Raw genomic sequence first — 21,379 nt, forward strand, 5'->3', positions numbered from 1 at the left:
ATAATAGTTAAAGAAAAAGCAGCCATGAATTTGAGAAGGAGTTGGCAAGACATAGGAGAAGGAGGGAAGAAAAAATATTTTAAACATTTACTTAAAACTTGTGCATACCAACATCAAATGCTTGCAATTACAAAGCTACCTACATTCCTAGGTAATAATTACAAAATCTGTTTTAATTCACTTGCCTTCTTTTTTCTGATTGGGTATTATTTTCCTACTTTAAATGACACACTCATCTTTCTGTGTGTGTGTGTGTGTGTGTGTGTGTGTGTGTGTGTGTGTGCACGCGCGCGCGCCCACATGTGCACACGCATACATGTGTACCCATGTGTGATATGTGTGTGGAGGTCAGAAGATTACTGTGAACACTTCGAGAAAGGATCTCTCTTGTTTCTACCACACTCCATGACCCAGGCTAGCTTCCAGATGTTTTCCTGTCTCCATCTCCCATCTCAATGTAGGAATGCTGGGACTGCAGACATGCTCCACCACATCTGGTATTCTAGCATGCTTCTCTGGTGTGGATTCCCATTGTGAGGCTGCTGTGGCAAGTGCTTTTACTTGCTGAGTCATCATACTGGCTCCTGATACACAGATCTTAAGGGTGAAGGCAATGCCCTAATCAAGATATAGACGGTTTCCTTTACACCAGGAGCCCATTATTTTTAAGATTTATTTATTTATTTATTTATTTATTTATTTATTTATTTATTTGGTTTTTTGAGACAGGGTTTCTCTGTGTAGCTTTGGAGCCTATCCTGGCTCTCGACCTGGAGACCAGGCTGGCCTCGAACTCACAGAGATCCGCCTGCCTCTGCCTCCCAAGTGCTGGGATTAAAGGCGTGCGCCACCAACGCCCGGCCTTACTTTTTTTTTTTTTTTTTTTTGGTTAAGATTTATTTTTTATTTTTTAAAACTATGTGAGTATGTGCACAGGTGCCCATGGAGGCCGGAGATGTCAGATCCTCCAGTAGCTGGAGTTACAGGCAATTGTGAGCTACCCAATGGGAATGCTGGGTATGGAACTCAAGCCCTCCACAAGAGCTGGATGCTCTCTCAACACTGAGCTTCCTCTCCTGCCCCCAAGGAGAGCATCTGGAAAATAAGCCAGTAAATACAACAGCTTCTTGGCTCTCTCAGCCTCTGGGCATCCACACGCACACCCTGACCTATAGGCAGTGCCTCCAGCCCCAGGCTGCCAACACAGAGCCAGGCAGCGCGTGGGACCGGCTCCAATGCCAAGTTCAAGGGCTGCTACATTTTACTTCCTCAACTCTCCCCTTTTCTGCATTCCCCAGAATTTCATGGCCATTCCGAAAATACTTACCCAGCCCGCACTTCTGACCTCTCCAACCTCCCACTTTGGAACCTACAACCCCCAGCATGAACTTGAAGGCTAGGACCCACTATCTGCATATGTTTTCATAAACTGGCTTCATCCTCGGTTTTGCTTTTTGACCACAGGGCTTAGGGCAAGCTGAGAAGCTCCAGCTTCTAGAAGTTACCACTTATCCTGCACTTTGCTGTTTCTAGTGGAGAGTCCCCTGAATGGAAAGAAAGATTAAAAAGGATTATTTTTAAAGATGTGGTCTTACTATCTAGATTAGGATAGTCCTGAAAAGCATCGTCTTTCTGCCTCAGCCCTTCTAATGCTAGGATTATGAGCATGGGCTAACACATACTGTATTAATGTGTGTGGCTGTTTTGTTTTGTTTTGTTTAGTATTTTGTTTTGTTTTTCGAGACAGGGTTTCTCTGTGTAGTTTTGGAGCCTATCCTGACACTCGCTCTGAAGACCAGGCTGGCCTCAATCCGCCTGCCTCTGCCTCCTGAGTGCTAGGATTAAAGGTGTGTGCCACCAATGCCCGGCCTGTGTTTGGCTGTTTTTTTGTTTTTTGTTTTGTTTTGTTTTGAAATGCTGGGGAATCAAATCCAGGGCCTTTGTAATCAGTTTACCACTGCTCTATATTTCCAGCCCTTTGATTTCCTTGGTACAAAATTGAGTTCCCAGGTAGTATTAAATACATATGTAAAGTATTGGTATGTGATAAATATGAGCCTTTAAGAACCAGTAGGGAAAACATTAAAACATAAATCTATTGGGATGATCAATTAAAAAAAAAACTTGGTTCTTACAACCCCCCCAAAATTGTAGGGCAATAAAATAGTAATAGAAATAACAAGAAAAACCACTAAGTACAGCTTATTAATGGGGTGTTACTTTTTTTAAAAAATGTATAAAATCTTAAAGGAGGAGTTCTTTCTGAGGAGGACCAAACTGATAAACTTTTCTTCTTATATTTTTGGTTGTGAGCCTAGCCTTTAATGGCTGAGCCATCTCTCCAGCTCCTGGTAACTTCTCTTTAAAGAGAATCTCAAGAATTCTTATGATTTTGATGCCAGCCTGGGCTAAACAGTGAGAGAGAGACTGTTTCAAAAGGGAAAAAATAAGATGGTTCCAGAAATAGTTAAAAAAGAAAAGGAAAATTAATATAGTCATTTTAGATGGGAGTTTGGCAATATCTATTGAAATATAAAATATGCACATTATTATGTTAATGCTACAAATTTACTTACAAGTATTTGAGAACTATTGTACAGGCACGCATGTGTTTTAGGGGGAAAATATCAAGAGGAACAGCTATTAAGGATGAAGTAAACAGATAAATGTTCCCATACTGTTATGTGGGAAAAGGTGCAAAACACATCATCAGGTAAAGAATACAGAATGTTCCTGAGCCATGTGTATTGCATGAATCCTTTTTGTGGGGAATAGAGAAGACTACACATATGTGCATGTGCAAAGTGTTTCAGTGAGGCCCCATAAGAGGGCTGAGGGTAAAAGGGACATTCATTTTTCTACATATTTCTTTCAACTATATAAGAGTTGTAAGTATATTAATATGTAATTATTGTAATATTTTTAAGTAAATTTGAGCCAGGAAGTGGTAGTGTATGCCTTTAATGCCAGCACTCAGGAGGCAGAGGCAGGCGGATCTCTGAGTTTGAGACCAGCCTGGCCTACAGAGCAAGTTCCAGGACAGCCAGGGCTACACAGAGAAACTCTGTCTCAAAAAGCAAACAAACAATCAAATAAATGTAGTTTTAAGGAGATATAGAGAGACTCTGTCTCAAAGAAAAACCATAAAAGAGGAGGAAGAGGAAGAAGAGGAGGAGAAAAACAGGTTTGGGGGCTGGTGAGATGGCTTAGTAGGTAGGTACACTTGCCACCAAGCTTGAAAACCTGAGTTTATTTCCCTGGATCTGAATAATGAAAGGGGAGTACTGACCCTCACAGTTGTTCCCCACATACTTATGGTGCTTCATGAACATGCAATTCTCACAGTTGTTCTCCACATACATATGGTGGTTCACACACACACACACACACACACACACACACACACACACACACACACACACACGAATACATGCACAAATAAGTAAGTGTAGAGGTTGGTAAGATGACTCAGTGGTTAAGAGCACTGGCTGCTCTTCCAGAGGACCCAGGTTCAGTTCCCAGCACCCACAGGGAGGGTCACAACTCTCTGTAACTCTAATCCCAGGATATCTGATGCCCTCTTCTGGCCACTATGGTTACCAGGCATGTTGGAAGAAGCAAAATGTTCCCACACCTCTTGTCCCCTCCTGCTAATGGCTTTGCTCTTAAGTCTGCTTGAGCTCCAGTGTGTCATCAGCATAGACTTAAGGAATGTCCCCCAGAGCATACATACAGACAGGGGAAACTAAGAGAAGAGGCTTGGAAACTCCCTCTGTCAGCTTGGAATTCTAGAGATAACCCCAGAGGAGGACAGCACTCTCTGAACTCCCTCCACACTGGCCTTAACATGACCACAGGCCACAGTAGGGCAGAATATCGAGGTCCTGACCAGACCACCCCCCATCACCCCATGGCTCTCAGATCCTGAAGAGGAGAAGCCATCACCCAAGCATTCCCTCTAGGTCTGCCAGAAACAGGTGAAGACAGCATGTTTGGACCCCACGGTGTCTGGGAGGGAGACAAGGCCCTGCAAAGTCACCTGATCCTGAACAGGGAGGAGGGAGGACAGGAGGGCAGGAGGCTGAGGAGGTGACTCAGTGGTTAAGAGTACTGCAGAGGACCAGAGTTCAGTTTCCAGGACCCACATCGTGACTCCCAATCACCTGTAACTCTAGTTCCAGGGAATCTGAAGCCCTCTTCTGGCCTCTGAGAGCTCCTATAAATATTTGGTGCTTATTAACCTGTGCAGACAGACAGACAGACAGACAGACAGACAGACAGACACACACACACACACACACACACACACACACACACACACCCTTAAAAAGGAATTCAAGTGAAAATCATCTATGATAAATATATTTTAAAATACAAATTGCAAAACAAAAACAAAAACAAAAAACCCTAAGCCACCTTACCATTAGTTCTATGAGTTATTGGCATGCAGGTATTCTACCTAAATCCCTAAAGACTTCAGTCACAAAGTACAGCAAAACCATCTTAGCATCTCAACTACCAGCTGATGACATAGAAATTTAGCCTCTGTATTAGTTACTCTTTCTATTGCTGTGATAAAACATCCAGACAAAAGCAATGTGAGGATGGGAAGGCTTTGCTCTGGCTCACAGTTTGAGAGTACAGTCCATAACGGCAGGAAGGTGAGGGAGTGGAAGTAGCCAGCCACAGTGCACCCAGTCAGGATTAGAGACTGATCAAATCCCATTGTCAGACATCTTCCTTCTCTCTATGCAGCCTTGGCTCCAAGCCCAGAGAACAGCATGACTCCCCTTTAGGGTGGAGCGCCTCATCTCAGTCAGTCTAATCAAGATAATCCATTACAGTAAAGTTCAGAAGCTAGCCAAATCTAAACAGTCAGTCACAGGTGTTCTTGGAGGCTCACCCCTGGCTGAGTTCAGATCCTGTCAAACTGACAACCAACACTATTACAGTTCCTGCTCAATCACTGGCAATTTCCTGCTCCAGCTTTCCCCAGGGCATGGGCGAAGTGTCCCATCTCTCATAGATGGGGATTGCTATCATCTGACTATACGTGATGTCAAAAAATGCAAAATGAGGTTGAAAACTCAGTGTCAAAACAGAGGGTGTTTCTTCAATCATTGAAGACAAGAGAACTCACAACTCCAGTGTAAATAAGGACCTGGCACAGCTAGACCTGTTAATATTGGGAGAGAGTCAATTAAAAGCTGAGACCCCACCCCTTTAAAGACACTAACTTGTTCATCAAGGGATTAGAAGAGGCCCCTGGTCCTCACATATACTTGTTAAAGTGACACAAGACCTAATCCTGCTAGGAAGTGCTCAGAATGGAGTTTAGAAATAGATAACAATCCACCGTATTGCTTTTCTGGGAAATTGCCTATGTTGGTTCCAGTGTCTTTTTCCTTTCCTAAGAGATAGCCAGTTCCCATCCCCTCATCCTACTGTCTATGAAATACTGGTCTTCATTTAAGGCACTTTGACCTTTTATCCTTGAACTCAAAGTCTCTCCTACTTCGAACCAGGAACCAACTGAGATTTTGTTTGTTTTTTCTTTTTCTTTTTCTTTTTTTTTTTTTTTTTAACAGCACCCTGTGTCACCAAGGTGGTTAAACCTGGCACTCCCAAGGGCTTTCCAGGGTCAAAAGAGAGCATCTGAGAAGCCAGGCTGATCTGGCATTCGCTCTGACCTGAGGCATTATTAATCATAGAAGTCACATTTATTCCAGTGTAGGGAGTTTCAAAGTGCAGGCCTTGCAATAATTTAATAATCAGGTGCGGGACACATGCTTGTAATCCCAGCCTTCGAGAGGCTGAAGCAGGAGGTTTGTGAGTTTGAGCTCACTTTGGGCTACAAGGCAAGACTATGTCTCAAAAAACAGTAACCCTGGAGCCTTGTGTGATAATGCACACCCATGGTGTCAGCACTTGAGAGGCAACAGCAGGAGGTAAGGAGTTCAAGGAGAGGCTCGGGTACATGGGACCCCCAAAACAAACAGCAACTACAACAAAGTACCCCAGAAGTATTTTCTTTGATGATGACCTAGTACATAGACTTTGTTTTTGCCTCCCTTCCTTCCTTCACTTTCTTTTTTCCTTCCTTCCTTCTTCCTTCCTTCTTCCTTCCTTCCTTCCTTCCTTCCTTCCTTCCTTCCTTCCTTCCTTTTTGAGGCAGGGTCTCATGTAGCTCATGTTTGAGGCTAGCCTCAAATTTCCTATGCGTGTGTGGGATCCTCCTTCCTCTACCTCCCCAGTCCTGCAGCACTGGGATTATAGGCATGCACCACCAGGCCCAGTTTATGGGGTACTAGGGATCAAACCTAGCCCCTCATGCATGCTAGGCAAGTACTCTACAAACTGAGCCACATCCTAGCCCTATATTTTTATTATTACATATGAACAGGGACCACCAGTGAGCAATTAAGGGGGTTGTATTACTTGAATTCAGATGCTAAAATCAGATTTCTAAAGGGATCCCCCCAAAACTCTGACTCATTTTCCGGTATTATACAACACGAAGCAATGCTGAGGAGTCCTACCATACAGACAAGGAGATGGACAATGGAATCCTACCTCCTCTTCCTGTGCAAGAAGAAATTATGACTAATTCACTTAGGCAATAATCAATCAGATGTGTTGTCGATTGTCTGGCTCACCCTACATAACCATGTGTATTTGTAACAATGGAATTTCTGGCTACTAGCTTTCCCATAACAAGGTGTTAAGGCCTCTTGTATACACCACAGTTCAAATATATCAAAGAAAATCCCTAAGATTTGCTTATCTGATTCTACTACTTAAACATCATGAAATATATTATCAAAATGGGAAATAGTAGTATTCCTGTAATTATGCATTGGGAAAATGCTTGTCAGTATAAAATGCCAGGTCTTGGCTTCATATTTTTTAGCCATAAGATTTCCAAGTGTATTGAGCATTAGGATTGTTGTCTACATCCCCTTTTTATTATTGACAGTTTTGTTATTGTAGAGAGGAACAGGTAGGGAGAGTGATAGAGTTGTTTGCCCACTTTAGATGGGCAGCAGCTAGAGAAGTCTGAGAGCCACTACCTGAGGACTGGAGAGATGGATCCAGCTAAGAACACTGGCTGCTCTTCTAGAAGACTTGGGATCAATTCCTACTATCTCCATGGCAGCTCACAACTGTCTATAAATCCAGTCCCAGGGGATCTGACCTTCTTCTGACCTCTATAGGTAGTGGGCACACATGTGGTACACATGCATACATTCAGAAAAAACACTCATACATATAAGATACAAATTGAGAGAGGGGGAAAGAGACAGATACTCACACCAAAACACACCCCCCCCCACACACACACAGAGACAGAGACAGAGAGAGACAGAAAGTGAGCCTAGAGACTGCAAGCTCTAGAGAAATTTGCATGAGAAGTCATCAGAAAAGATAACTAGTCCTAGAAATACAGGCAACCTGTGTCATGCCTATACATATCATGCAGGAATTAAGAGCCACTGGGGAGCTTGTCACACCCTGAGAGCAAGGTGGTATCCTAATTGCTTCCCCTTGCCTTGAATTTGTGGCAATCTGTCTGCATACTACTACATCCAGATACTTGATGATTGATTGATTGTTGTTTTTCCTTTGAGATGGAGTCAATCTATATAGCTAGTGCTGGCCTTGAACTCTCCATCCCCCTGTGTTAGTCTCCCAAGCACCTGGATTACAGATGTGTACCACATTGGCTCTATTCCTATTTCCTATTGTCGACTTCACTCTGATCCCTTGCAAGAAGTCTGAGGAGAAGGGAACAGCAGTGTCTGGGTAGGGAACATGCTCCAGTCACTCTGGCTGAAACAAATGGAGGGCAAAGGTAGAAACAAGTGACTTACTGCCCTCCCTCCTCCCTACCAACTCCTCCAACCCCTTTAGCTAATAAAGAAATAGGAGATATTTTTCATACATTTTAATTTTTGAAATATTATCTTTTAAATTATGCACACAGTCTGGTTTCCTAAGCATCCCATTCATCAGCTTGTTCAAATTATCTCTTAGTTCCTGTTGGCAAGACTAGTGTGCCAAAGTGTCCTAGTGAAACCCAGGTGAGGCAGACAAGTCCAAGCCTCAGAGAGTTTGTAGTTTCCTAGACAAGGCAAAAGACAAGATAAGGTAGGCAGTGAAGATACCTTGGGAGAAGTATATTGTAAAGGCTATGAAGTAGGGCAAGGAAAAAATGCTATGAAGATTTGAGAGAAGGAAAAAGGATGTTGTAGAGAAAGAGATAAGAGAACCTATGCAAGACAAAACCTTTGAGATGGTGCCATGGGGATCCAATAAGGACGGACACAACCTAACCAAGCTCTCATTTGAAAGTGTCACAGACAATGTGGGTCACTGTGGTGACCTTCCCAGGATAGTACTGTAGTAATGAGCATGATAGGACTCTGGCCAAAGTAGAGCCATAGAGGAGAGACTGTGTAGAAAGGAAACTAAGGAGACTCCCGGGGACCAGCTTGTCACCTGCCATGTGTCCTAATTTTTTTTTCAATTAGTCACCATTTTTCCCCTTCAACTTACCTCTAGATCCTCTAGGTCAGGGCAAGCTACAGAGATTAGCTGTAGCTAGAAATGGGGAACACTGAGTACCCAAGGGAGATACTGAGTGAAGGAAGCCACCCTGAAGAGAGCATGATACCTTTTAGAGGAAGCTCCAGAGGCAGAAAAAAAGCATCTGTTAGAGACAGAAGTTAGGACAGGAGCTGCCTCTGGGAGACACTGCAGGCTGAGAGGAGACAAGAGCTCATTACCTGTGCTAGAAGATCCTACACCTTCCTCTGGGTCACAGCAATAGAGGGGTTTTCCTGGGTATAAAGGCACTTGCAGGAAACCCTGAGGTTCCCCCCTCCCCCGCATTGTAAAGCCCTGGAACATCTCCAGCACAGCCCAACTTGGAGGTCTAAGCTGAAACCATAGAGAGCTAGGAACCTACCTCCACTTCCACTGTGGAGTGGAGAAGAAAGATCACTGAAATCCACTGGGTTGAAGACATGGGTTGTGCTAAGCCATTTCCTCTCTTCTAGCAGAGGAAAAACAAGAGAATGCAACAATGGAGAGACTGAGATGTGGGAACCAGGGATACAAGTGGCATTGTAGGAAGAATGATTCTCTCTCTTCACAGAGTCCATGTCCCAATACCTGAAGCCTGTATGTTACTTTACTTGTCAAAAGGACTTTTCAGATAGAAGTTAAGGATCTTGATTTGGGGAGATTATCCAGGATTATCTGGGTGTACCTGATATTGCCCTAAAAGTATTTGTAATAGGAGGACTGAGACAGAGGTGGAGATGTGATGCTGGAAGCTGAGGCTAGAATTCTGAGACATTGGCTAGTGGCCGCTCAAGAGACACAGGTTTGTGAAAAGGCAAGACAGGTGGCTCTAGAAACTCTAGAAAGAATGTTGCCCTTTCTACTCATGTCGGACTTCTGACCTCCAGAATGGTAAGCAGATACATCAGTGTCACTTTAAATCTCTGCCTGTGGCATTTTGTTACAGTAGCAATAGAAAATGAATCCAGGCAGAGAACCAAAAGGATCAGGTATCCAAGTGGGGGAAAAAAGAGTAGTGAAGCAACAGCAGAGGTTAACCCTGGCTGCCAGGCCAGGGAGGAGCAGGTGAGAACCAGCTGCTTTAGGGGAGAGAGGCTCACAAGACCCTGGCAAAGGCAGCTTCAGTAGCAAGGCAGGTTTTAGAGAGATGGGGTACCTGTTACTTGTTTAAGTAAACAAAAACTACTTGTGTGTCGTATGGGGTGGGTGGGGATAACACCAAACAGCAAGGTTACAAAGCAGGACAGGTGCCATCCAGGCATCAGTTTGGGGTATTTCCTGGCAATATTTCCAGAGGTGATAACTCCGGTGTGCTTCTGGGATCCCCAAGAGTCCTATTGCTGATCTGCTTCCTCAATTCTTGTTCTCAAAGCCAATCTGGAGGGATACCTGGGAGCACTCGGGATCTGTGTGTGGAATCAGTGGCCAGATCTGAAAATGTGCTACTAGCTGCCCCTGATTTCATCCTCCATGTAAGACTCACTGGTGTTACAGCAGGCCAGAACATTTGGAAAGGACAGTGACCTTTAATGGGCCACGCAGGCCCTTGTGCAAAGCCCTTGACAATGGATTTCAGCTAGCTGACTTCTCATCTCCACTCCACAATGCAAGTGGAGGTAGGCTTCCAGCCCCCCAAGGCTTCAGTTCAGACCTCCAGATGTAGGGATGTGCTGGAGATGTCCCAAGGCTTTACAGAAGGGTGGGAACCTCAAGGCTTCCTGCATTTAGATTCCCTACCCATTTAATCACTCAAGCCCTGAAGCTCTCAGCATACATTACAAAGCCTAGCAGATCCAGGGGTGGCAGAAACTGTGGGCTTCTTAGCCACTCAGAAATGCATCCTATGTGGTTAGGATCTGGGCCTCCAAGTCCTCCAGATACTATGCTACCTCAGTGCTACAGTCTGGAAAGTTGAGGTTTACCTTGCCTGGGGTATTCTCAGGCAGATGGCTCATATCTCAGTGGTCCCTGAACAAGGACCATCCAAGTCTGTGCAACAATGTGAGAAAAACACAGGTCTTTTTCTGACAGTTACTATCCTTTTGGTGGTAGATTTGAAGACCTGGGTTGGGCTGTGATGAAAGATAGAACTCTAACCAGAAACACATATACTCATACATTTTCCTATACATAATTTCATCTCTTTCACAAGTTGCAGATGACCCACAAAACACTATGTTTAAGAAGTCTTACTTCAGTGTTTCCTATAATATGGTCCAAGTGGTACCCATGATAGTTTTAAGAGATACAAATGACAGCTTTTAAGTTTGGGCTGGGAATGTAGCTCAGTTGATGAACTGTTTGCTTAGCATGCCCAGGGCCTTAGTTTGGCCCCCAGCATCACATAAACTGAGTGAGCATGGTAGCACATGCCTTTAATTCTAGCACTGGGGTGGTGGAGGCAGGAAGGTTAGAAGTTCAAGGTCACTCTCTGCTACATGGAGAATTTGAGGCCAGTCTGGGCTACGTCCTACCATACCTCCCACAATATGTAAGGCTGGGTATAGTGGAGCACATCTTTAATCCCAGAACCTGGGAGTCAGGGGCAAGTGGATCTCTGTGAATTTGAGGTTGGCCTCAGTTTGAGTTCCAGGACAGCCGGGACTATGTAGAAAGACATGGTGTCAAAAAAACAAACACGAAACTAAGCAAATAAAAGACCTGTGATTCCAATGGTCTTATCACTTAGGGTCAGTAAATGCTAAAATAAAAAGAGTCTATATAGAGATGAATATCAAGTATTATAACTCAAGTGGTGTATCAATTTGTAAAGAATTGTGACAGTGACTCATGAGTGACCAAAGTCTAGGGAACATAACATTTATGGGCTTGGAAGGAGGTTTAAAAACAAAACCCCTTGAGGATTTCTCTTTTTAAATTTATTTATTTATTTTATTGTTTGCTTGTGCATGTTCAGAGTCCACAGGGGTAGGTCAGAGGACAACTGGTAGGAGTCAGTTCTCTCCCTCCACTCTATGGATTCCAGGGATCTGACTCAGGTCATCATTACTCTTGGTAGCAAGCACCCTTACCCACTGAGCCATCCCACCAGCCCTGATTCATTTTTTGAAGTGGTTGTCGAAACTCAAAAATCTGGGGTTCGTGTGCACAGATGGGAGAGCACAGCTGTCAGGGATTATGCTAGGAAGCTTGATCCAACTGGCCTCTGGCAGCCAGGGACAGTGAGAGGGCCAGCTTCCCCCACCAGCCAAGGCTCTTTCACTTGTTCAAGGTGAGCAGCTCATCTCCCCTACCCCACAGTATGTTAGCTCAAACAAGTCTGACTTGTTCTGTGTGTGTGCCTTTGTGTGAGTGTGAATGCATGTGTGAGTATGTACATGGGGGTGTGGCAAAGTGGGGAACAGGGGAATAGTGGGTTGGGTCTTCTCCTTGGGAGAAGATATAGAGTGCTTAATGAAGGGTCCCTAGGAGAGGGACAACAAAGTGAGCTCATAGCAGTTCCTTTCTGCTCCTCACACAACAGGAAAGGGCTCTTACCTCCAGAGATATCAGCACCCCTGATCCGCAGGAAAGGAGGGAATTAGAGAAGGTAACATAGAGGTTGTTAGAAGGACTTATCCAGTCATTTGAATGGACACCCCACCCCTAGCTGATTTCTTCTTTGATTACCTTTCTCCCTCAATTTAAAGAGAACTTTGCCTGGTATAGTAAAACATGCCTGCAGTCCCATTACTTGTGAGGCCTAGGCACAGGGATTGAGTTTAAGGCCAGCCTGACCTAAAATAGCAAGATATCTCACAAAACAAAATGAAACAAACAAACAAAAAAAAACAAGCAAAAACCACCAAAAATAAGCTAAAATAAGGAGAACCTTCTGCTAGTTTTTACATTTGAGCTCTGCTAACAGAGTGACAGGAAACTGGAATGTCAGGTGATTGTGGCTGCTGGTTAAATCTGGTCTGTGGGTTTGAAGGCTGATTCTAGTTTTCTCTACATCCTCAGGTTGGGACTCAGAAACCTGGATATTTGCAATATGACCACATTAGGGAAGTGAAGGTGAACTGGCTTTTGCCCCTGAGTTTTCCCTAGGGGTCAGGCAGGTAAGACAAAGCAAAACCAAACCCTAATTTCTGGGTGGTTGGCAAAAGAGGTATGTGGGGCCATCCAGGGCAGCTGGTAGGAGTGACATTCAGAATGGTACTGAGTAGAGGCAGCACCCTCTGGTTCCTGTCTGTAGAACACAGTTACAACACAGGGCCAGCCCCTGAACTGTCACAGACCTGCCAGTCCTCTAGTGTTCTGATCCTAACCTCTTGCCAATTTCTGTACTCAATTTTTCTTGTATTTCCTGCTAAGCTTTCTGTTACTTCAGCAAGACCTAATACTAAGCACCAGCTTCCTGTATTATACTGGACTCTCCCTTGAGATTGCCAACTCTGGACACTTTGTGAAATCTCTCAGATAAATCTCCTTTCCCTTCTATTCATGGTGGATGAGCTGGTCTCCTTACATCCTCTGGAATTCCCTCCATTCCTTGTCACTGAAGCCAGGATACTCTTCCAAAGATGCAAATCTTTCTATGCCACTCCCAGGCTTAAGTCCCCTGGCTTTCCATGGCTCTACAAGTCAAGCCCAGAACCACAGCCTTTGAGGCCCATATGATCAAGCCCCAGTGACTTCTGGCTCCCACCTCTTTCCTTTGCCTGATAACCCTTAGCCACCTTGATTCTAATGCTCCCTCTTGACTGTGCCACACTTTTTTTTTCCATACATACTGTCCCTCTGTATGGAATGCTCTTCCCACCACTTTGTCTAGCTGAGCTTTCAATTAGCTCTTGGTAAAATGTCACTTTCTCAAGGTACCTCTTACTGAACCTGTTCTCCAACCCAGACTCAATATGTAACTATTATAAATATTAATAAGATGTATTTAAATAATTATCGTGAGGGTAGTATGGTCCTTCCTTTCCCCATTAGCATGTTTACTCCATGAAAATGGGAACCATGTTTGTTTTAATGTCAGTTGGGGTGCCTAGCACAGTGTTATCCATTTAAGAACTAAGTGACTGAATAAAAGAAAGATTAGATAAGATGGCAAGAGAAATCTCCTGAACAGCGAATGACCTGTCCTTTCATACAAAGATCTAACAGCACTTGAAAAAAAGCAAGAGTAAGCAACAAGGAGCAATCACTTGTCACCACTCCTATGTCAGGTTTGGGAACAAGGCATCTGCTTGGCTCCAACCTAAGTCTACCAAGACTTCTGTAGATAGGGACTATGTTTCCCAGCCTTTGGATGCTTGGGATGGAGACGACTTCGGTTCTGGAGTAAGAAACACTTGATTTTTGTACTACCTAGTCGTTTGACCTCAGACATTTATAGAACCTCACAGAACCTCTGTTTTCACATCCTAAAATGAGGTGAGTTGAAGGTAAAAAACCAAGCCGCCACACAACAGTACACAGGTTAGCACACACAGCCTGGGTTAGAAGTACCGAACTCTTTTCCTTAGCAAGCTGGCGTATGCACGTAATTTCACTCTTTCACACCCGCAACACTATTTAGGATAGAAATAAAACCAGGGGCTGGAGGATATAATCTATAGAATGCTATCCAGGTCCTCCACCCACCCACCGGAGCCCTGGGGGTTAGCTGAGCAGAACTTTAGATCCATCTGTGCCTCCTTGAAGCAAGAGAGTGGTGGGCTGGAAGCTGAGGACAGGTGAGCCTAGCAACCTATTATTGAAACTAGAAAGGAAGCCAGAAAGGCCGATAAAGAAGAAGGAAGAGAAGAAAGAAAAGGGGTGGTGGTGGCTGGGGCCAGAAACGGGAATCCAAGTTGCCCAGGAATCCCAGTTGTGAAAGGGACAGGGGCTGCAAAAGGGACTTGTTGGAAGGAGGATGCAGCCAGGTCAGGGGCTAGCGCTGGAAAGAGGAAGGGCAGGCTCCTGGCAATAGGAAAGGGGGCAATGACCTGTTACTTGGAGAGAAACCGGGGAAGCAGAGGGACTGGAGGGCAGCAGCTGTCACCTTGCATTCTCCAAGAGGGCAGGTGATCTGGGCTCTCTGGAGCGGCGGGCTGGGGGAGGGGTCGGAAGCAGGGAGCGGGGTGTGCCCCGGGCCGGCTGGTACCTGAGGGTCCACTCGCAGTTCACCCACGTAGTACTGCTCCAGCCAGCGGCGGGCATTGTCCGAGTGTCTGTGAGGTGGCCCATCCAGGTCGGCACTGATGTCCTGGCCAGCCCGCGCCCGCAGCAGCTGCTCGCCCCCCGGATGGTGCCGCACGAAGCCGGTGAGGTCGTAGAGGCTGGCCCCGCGGCGGACCCAGCAGGCGCCGGCCGCCAGGCGCCGCTGGACCTCGGCGGGCGAGAAGGAGGCGGCGGGGGGCGGAGCGGGGGCCATGGCGGGAGAACGGAGCTCGGATCTCGGAGCCCTGCCGTCTGCTCCGCGGCCGCCCAGCGCGCCTCTAACATCTCGGGAGCCGGGGCCGCCGCAACGGGCCGGCCGCCACCGCACCTGCTCATTTGCATGCCGTGCTCTCATTGGCCACTCGGTGGGACGCGGCTGGTGCCCGGAGCCACCTCCCCATTGGCCCGCAAGGGACCGGAGCTGGAGCGCTGGGCGCGGAGAGCGGACGCCAGGTGGCCCCGGGCAGGTAGAGGGCGTGCCCGCCAGGTGTGTCCGGCTGCGGGTGGGTGCCAGCGGATTGAACGGGGACGCTCTGCAGTTTCAAGAGGCGTCAAAGAAAAAAAGCAACAGGGCAGAGGTCTAGTCTAGTGCGGGATGAAAAATTTAAAGTCACCCCAAATTCAGCCACAGTATATAATAACGAAGTATTTAAAAGAATTATATCATTGTACCACGTGAATGCGCATCTAGATGCTTGAAAATTTATTGATGAAGTGCTATAACTTTTTATTATACACATTTTACTACAATTTAAAATAAAAATTAAAAAACACACTTTAGTGGGTGGTCTGGGGGGGTGTTTCAAAATAGATGGTTTTGAAAAGGTTTTATTTTATACGTGCGTGTGTGCATTTACATCCTTCATGAGCATGTAATGCCTGTAGAGTCCAGAAGAGGGTGTCGATCCTCTGCAACTGGAGTTGTTACAGGCTTTTGGGAGCAGCCATGTGTGTGCTGGCAAGGGAACCCTGGTCCAGTGCTCTTAACCACTGAGCCAGCTTTCCTGTTGTTTTTGTAAATCAGGTTTTATTGGACTAAAAGCCATAATTAGTAGAATAGGATTGGGAAGGTGCACAGCTACATTGTGCTTTTATTTAAATGTTTTCTATTTTGTTCATTATGGATATTTTGCTTTAGTTCTGAATTGTCAAAGACTATTAAAGTATTTATCTTAGGAATTACTATTTACTTTATTAACTTATGAATTTATTATATATCTGCCCATCTATCAGCATATCTCTGTCACCTCGAAATCTTGTAATAAAGATGTAGCTGATTCAATGCTCTTTCAAGCCTCCTTATTTTCCTCTTGTTTGGGAAGCGCTGGGGCTTTGGAGACCTCCTCAGGTAGAGGTGGATTGCTGGCTTGCCTGGTAATTGATGGATTTGTGCCTACTTCATCTCTTTTGTGAGTTTATTCTGACTGATAACTTTATTCTTGATTTCTGGGTAAGACACCATTTGGTGACTGGAAAATAAAACTTGTAATATTTTCAAGAAGGAACTTATCCTGGGGTTAGAAGATAGTGGCTAAGACCCTCCACTGCTCTTCCAGAGGATCAGAGTTCAGTTCCCAGCACCACTGTTAGGCAGCTCACAACCACCTATAACTAACTCCAGTACCAAGGGATCCTTGGTACTGGATCTCTGGCCTCCATGGGGGAACACACACATTTTGGCTGTTGTTGCTTGTTTGTTTTGTTTTTGAGACAGGTCTCACTGTACAGCTTCAGCTCGTATAGAGCTTGCTTTGTAGACCAGGCTAGCCTTAAATTCATACTTATATGCCTGCCTCTGAGATCAAAGGTGTGCACCACCACACTCTGCAACACACAATTTTGTTTTACAAGACAGGGTTTCTCTGTGTAGCTTTGTATACCAGGCTGGCCTTGAACTCACAGAGATTCACCTGCCTCTGCCTCCTGAGTGGAATTAAAGGCCTGTGCCACCACTGCCCAGCTGCAACCCATAATTTAAAAAAAAATCTTTAAAACATTTATCTTGAGATTTGAAGTTACCTTGAATTTTTTGATAGGCTCTTAAATTTTGGTACTTCACTCATCTTACTCATGACCCTGGGAGAGAATCCTGGATGAATTCTCCTTTATAGAAGGAAAATAGAGGCCTTGGAGGCAAAGCCTGTGGATTGGGTGTGTCATCAGAGCCTTGTTAATAACAAGGAGAGTCACATACAGCTTTACTTTCTCAGCTATGGACACGTGATTTGTAATTAGACTCCAAGTTCTGAGGTTGCCCCATCCAACTGGCTTTTGTCTCCCTTCCAGAAAACGTTTTTTTCCAGGTTGCCTCTGCTTGTTGCCACAACAATAGAAACATATACAGCCAGGCTACTGGTCTCACCCTCCAGGGGTAGGTAAAAGTTCTATGGTGACTATAGGTCTGCTAAAACAGCTAACCATCAGGCCTGGACAATGAGACCTAGAATGGTTACCCTCACCCCATTCTCATACCTACTGTGTTTCAAATACTTGGTAAGGCAAAAGCAGCCAAGAATAGGCTCCTCGGGCTACCATGTAGCCATCAGAAAGAATTAGGCAGACTCATTCTAATTGATGAAATAATCTCCAGGACATTGTACTGGGGAACAAGAACAGTGGGTATAGCATGCTAACAGATAGTTTATTGTATTTATTTATTTTGAGACAGGGTCTCATCATATAATTCTGGCTGGCCAAGAACTCATTATGTAGATCAGGCTAGCCTCAGACTCACAGGGATCCATCTGCCTCTGCCTCACAAGTGCTGGGATCAAAATTGTGTGCCACCATGCCTGGCCTTGTTATTTTTAAGACTGTAGTATCTAAAAATATTTTTTATGCAAACAAAAGAACATATGTAAATTTTTAAAACAAAAATCATATTAACTAAGACAGAAACTTGAACCATTTTTTGTACTGCAAACCATCTATATTCTGCCTCCTAGTTACCAATTGGTAGCTCCTGCCCCTGAGTTCTGTTTTGTTTCTGGTTTTTTTTTTTTTTTGTCCTGGAGGTTGAACTCACGTACATGCTAAGTAAGCATTCTACCAATAAGCTACACTCCCATCATATCTTCACCTTTATTTTTTTATTTTTTAGATTTATTTTACGTGTGTGTGTGTGTGTGTGTGTTCAAGCCGGTGGGAGCTGGAAGGCATTCATATGAGTGTATGCATATGCATGAGGGTGCCCACAATGGCCAGAAAAGGATATTGGATCCCTGGTAATGAGTTACAGGTGGTTGTGAGCCACCTAGTAGGGTGCTGGGAATCAAATTCAGGTCCTCCAGAAGAGCAGCAAGCACTCTTAACTGCTCAGCCACTTCTCTCTCCAGGCCTGTATTTTTTATTTTTAATTAAAATAATCTTTTCCACTCATCTCATCATAGAAACACTGGGATTACAAAATCAGACGTGTGTTAACTTGCACACAGTCTAGACATTCAAACCTATATGACAAGCACTCTACCTTGTGTGTCATCTCCCGGGCCTCATTATCTTTTAACAATCAGTGTGTTCCTACCAAGTACATTGCTTGAATTAAGTTGGTTTTGTGTTCTGTGAAAAGCACATGATGTTTATGTGTTGTTGTGCAGCTTTGTATTTTTCAGTTGATAGTGTATTGAGGTTCATCCATGTTGCTGAGCTCTCCACAGTGTCGACTTATGCCACTGTATGAGCATTTCCATTTGTCTTGGCCTCTGCATGGGAAGCACATATCTCTCTCTCTCTCTCTCTCTCTCTCTCTCTCTCTCTCTCTCTCTCTCTCTCTCTCATTACAGGGTCTCACTGTGTAGACCTGACTGATCTGGAACTTGCTTTGCAGACTAGGCCAACCTGAAACTCACAGAAATCTGATGGCCTCTGCTTCCTGAGTGCTGAGATTAAAGATGTGTGCCACCATATCTAGCTTTTTCTTTTTCTTTTATTATAAGCATTCTTGTATGCATGGGTAAGACTTTCTATAGCTTATATATCTAGAGATATAAATCACTGTGTCCTAGAATATACAAGTGTTAAATTTACAAAATAATGTATATTAGCTTCTGAGTAACTATACTGTATGAAAATCCTTACCTCCTTAATAGAAAAATATCTACATAAGCTATGAGCTATTTTTACATATATGAGATTTATATATTCTCCTTCATATACTTACACATTCAATGTTCATTTTATACTTCGTGTTATAATACAATTCTACTTTAGTTTTGCACAAACTTCTGGCCACTAGAGGGCGCGTGTGTGTCATGGATATATTCCCGCAGCTATAGAATCAGCCATTCCTCCATAGCTCTCTGGTTTCTGTTACTGGATAATGGTATTAGAAAATAAGATGTGGGCCAGGGATGGTGGTGGATCCACGTGAATGTAGCACTCAAGCTACAGAGGCAGGAGGAACACACATTGAAGACCAACCTATTTCACATACCCCAAAAGTTAATAAATGTAAATTATGAATAATTTCCTCCAATAAATTTGCTAGTTAGATGAAATGAACTAATTGTTTTCAAATATACAAATTGACAAAACCCATTAAAGAAGAAATAGATGGCCTGAATAGCCCCATGCTTATTAATAAAACTCAAATCATACTTTTAAACTTTCAAAGGAAATTCTAGACCCCGCAGGACTTCCCTGGTGAATCCTCTGAAGCATTGGCTTTACTGATAGTGTTATCAAATACTTTTAAAAAAAATAGCAAGTTGTGCTGCAGAGATGGTTCAGCAGTTAAGAGCACCAACTGTTGCTCTTGCAGAGGACTCAGCTTTCATTCCCGGCACCCGAATGGTGGCTCACGGTCATCTGCAGCTCCAGTTCCAGGAGTTCTGCTATCTTCCTCTGATCTCTGAGGGCACCAAGTATGAATGTGGTGCAGGCAAAACATTCACATACATAAATAAAAATAAAATAAGTACATCTAACAAAAAAAGAAAATAATGATCCTATGCAATTGCTCCTGAACACATCATCCCCGGCCGGCAGCACTGTTTGGAGAGGTTGAGGAGGCATGGGCTTACTGCAGAAAACATGTCACTTGCCTGGACTTGGAGAGTATATATAGTCTCTCCTCATCTCCAGTTCATTTTCTCTACTTCATGTTTATACTGGAAGCATGGTCTCTCAGCTTCCTGTCCTGCAGCCATGCTTCCACTCTGTGATGGACTCTTCTCCCTCTGGAACTGTAGGGCAAAATAAACTCTTTCTTCCATAAGCTGCACTTTTTTTTATTCGTTTTGTTTTGCTTTTCAAAAAACGGAGTTTCTCTGTATAACAGCCCTGGGGCTGCCCTGGAACTCCCTCTGTAGACCAGGCTGGCCTCAAACTCACAGAGATCAGTCTGCCTCTGCACCCCACCCCCACCCCCAGTGCTGGGATCTAGAGGTGTTCACCACCACTGCCCAGCCCATAAATTGCCTTTGGTCATGGCATTCTATCACAGCAACAGAAAAGTAACTCATGCAGAGGTCAACATTATTCTAACCCCCAAACCAGATTAAAACACGGCATAAATAAATAAAGCTACAGACAGCACCACTCACCAGCATCACTGGAGAATGTCCAGTGTGTTTGTGTATTTGCATATAAATGAATGAGTGTGGGGACGAAAGTGTCACTGATCCCATGTTGAGGTCAGAGAGCAACCTTAGGAGTCAGCCCTTGCCTTTTATTTGGCTTGAGGAAGGTCTCTTCCCTGCTGCACATTCCATGCTAGTTGACCCACAAGCTTCCAGAGTCTCCTGTCTTTACCTTTGATGTTGCTCTGAGTGTGCGGGGATTACAGATGCATGCTGGGATTACAGATGCATGCTGGGACTACAGATGCATGCTACATCTGTCTTTACATGAGTTCTGGAGATCTAAACTCAGGTACTGCTTTTTACACTGAGTCATCTCCCCAGCCTTAAACAAATTCTTAACAGAAGTTTAGCAATACTGCAATAAAATAAACAATACGTCACCAATTATAAATAAGGTCTATTTCGGGTAGTGGAGTTTAGTTTAACATTAGGAGCTTAATAACATTCACCACATAAACAAAGTAAAAAAATTCAAAGCCATGTGATCACCAAATGAATGAGGAAAAGGGGTTTGACATAATCTAGTCAAACATTTCTGACATCCATTCATCTCTTCTCATTCCAGTGGGAACAGAAAGCATATCTTCAACCTGATAAAAATAATGTACAAATTGTACAACAAATGTCAAACTTGACGGTGAAAAGACAATACTTTCCCATTCCCATAAGGAAAGGTGTGAAGATCCCATATAATGTTTATTTATCATAATATTAAAGATTTTTTTTTTCTGAGGCAGAGTCTCACTATATAGCCCTGGCTGTCCTAGAACACTACATAGAGTAACCTGGCTTTGAACTCACAAAAATCCACCTGTTTGTACTTCCAGTGTGCTGGGATTAAAGGACTAAGTCACCACACCTGGCTTTTGTTTTGTTGTTTGGGGACAGGATCTGAAGTGTCTTCAACTTTCTATGTCCTGAGGATGACCTTGAACTCCTGATCTTCCAGCACTCACTCCCACATGCTGGGATTACAGGTGCGGGGTGTTATGCCTGGCCCTGTAGTAAAGTTTTAACCAGTGCAAAGGCCAACAAAAAGAAAAGTCATTTATCCAGGCTTG

The 21,379-nt window shown here is 44.2% G+C and overlaps 1 protein-coding gene across 1 annotated transcript in view; it reads right to left on the reverse strand.

Annotated features, from left to right (window-relative positions):
- Positions 1-16,593, reverse strand: part of Fa2h (fatty acid 2-hydroxylase) — a 54,167-nt gene extending 37,574 nt beyond the window's left edge. Inside the window, exon 1 of the mRNA XM_027406034.2 lies at positions 14,681-16,593. Within this exon, the coding sequence (XP_027261835.2) occupies positions 14,681-15,091 (411 nt within the window). The 5' untranslated portion in view covers positions 15,092-16,593. The remainder of the gene's footprint in view (positions 1-14,680) is intronic.
- Between the last annotated feature and the right edge of the window lie 4,786 nt (positions 16,594-21,379).

The sequence above is a fragment of the Cricetulus griseus genome, chromosome 3, assembly GCF_003668045.3.
Source record: "Cricetulus griseus strain 17A/GY chromosome 3, alternate assembly CriGri-PICRH-1.0, whole genome shotgun sequence".
Lineage (NCBI taxonomy): Eukaryota > Metazoa > Chordata > Mammalia > Rodentia > Cricetidae > Cricetulus > Cricetulus griseus.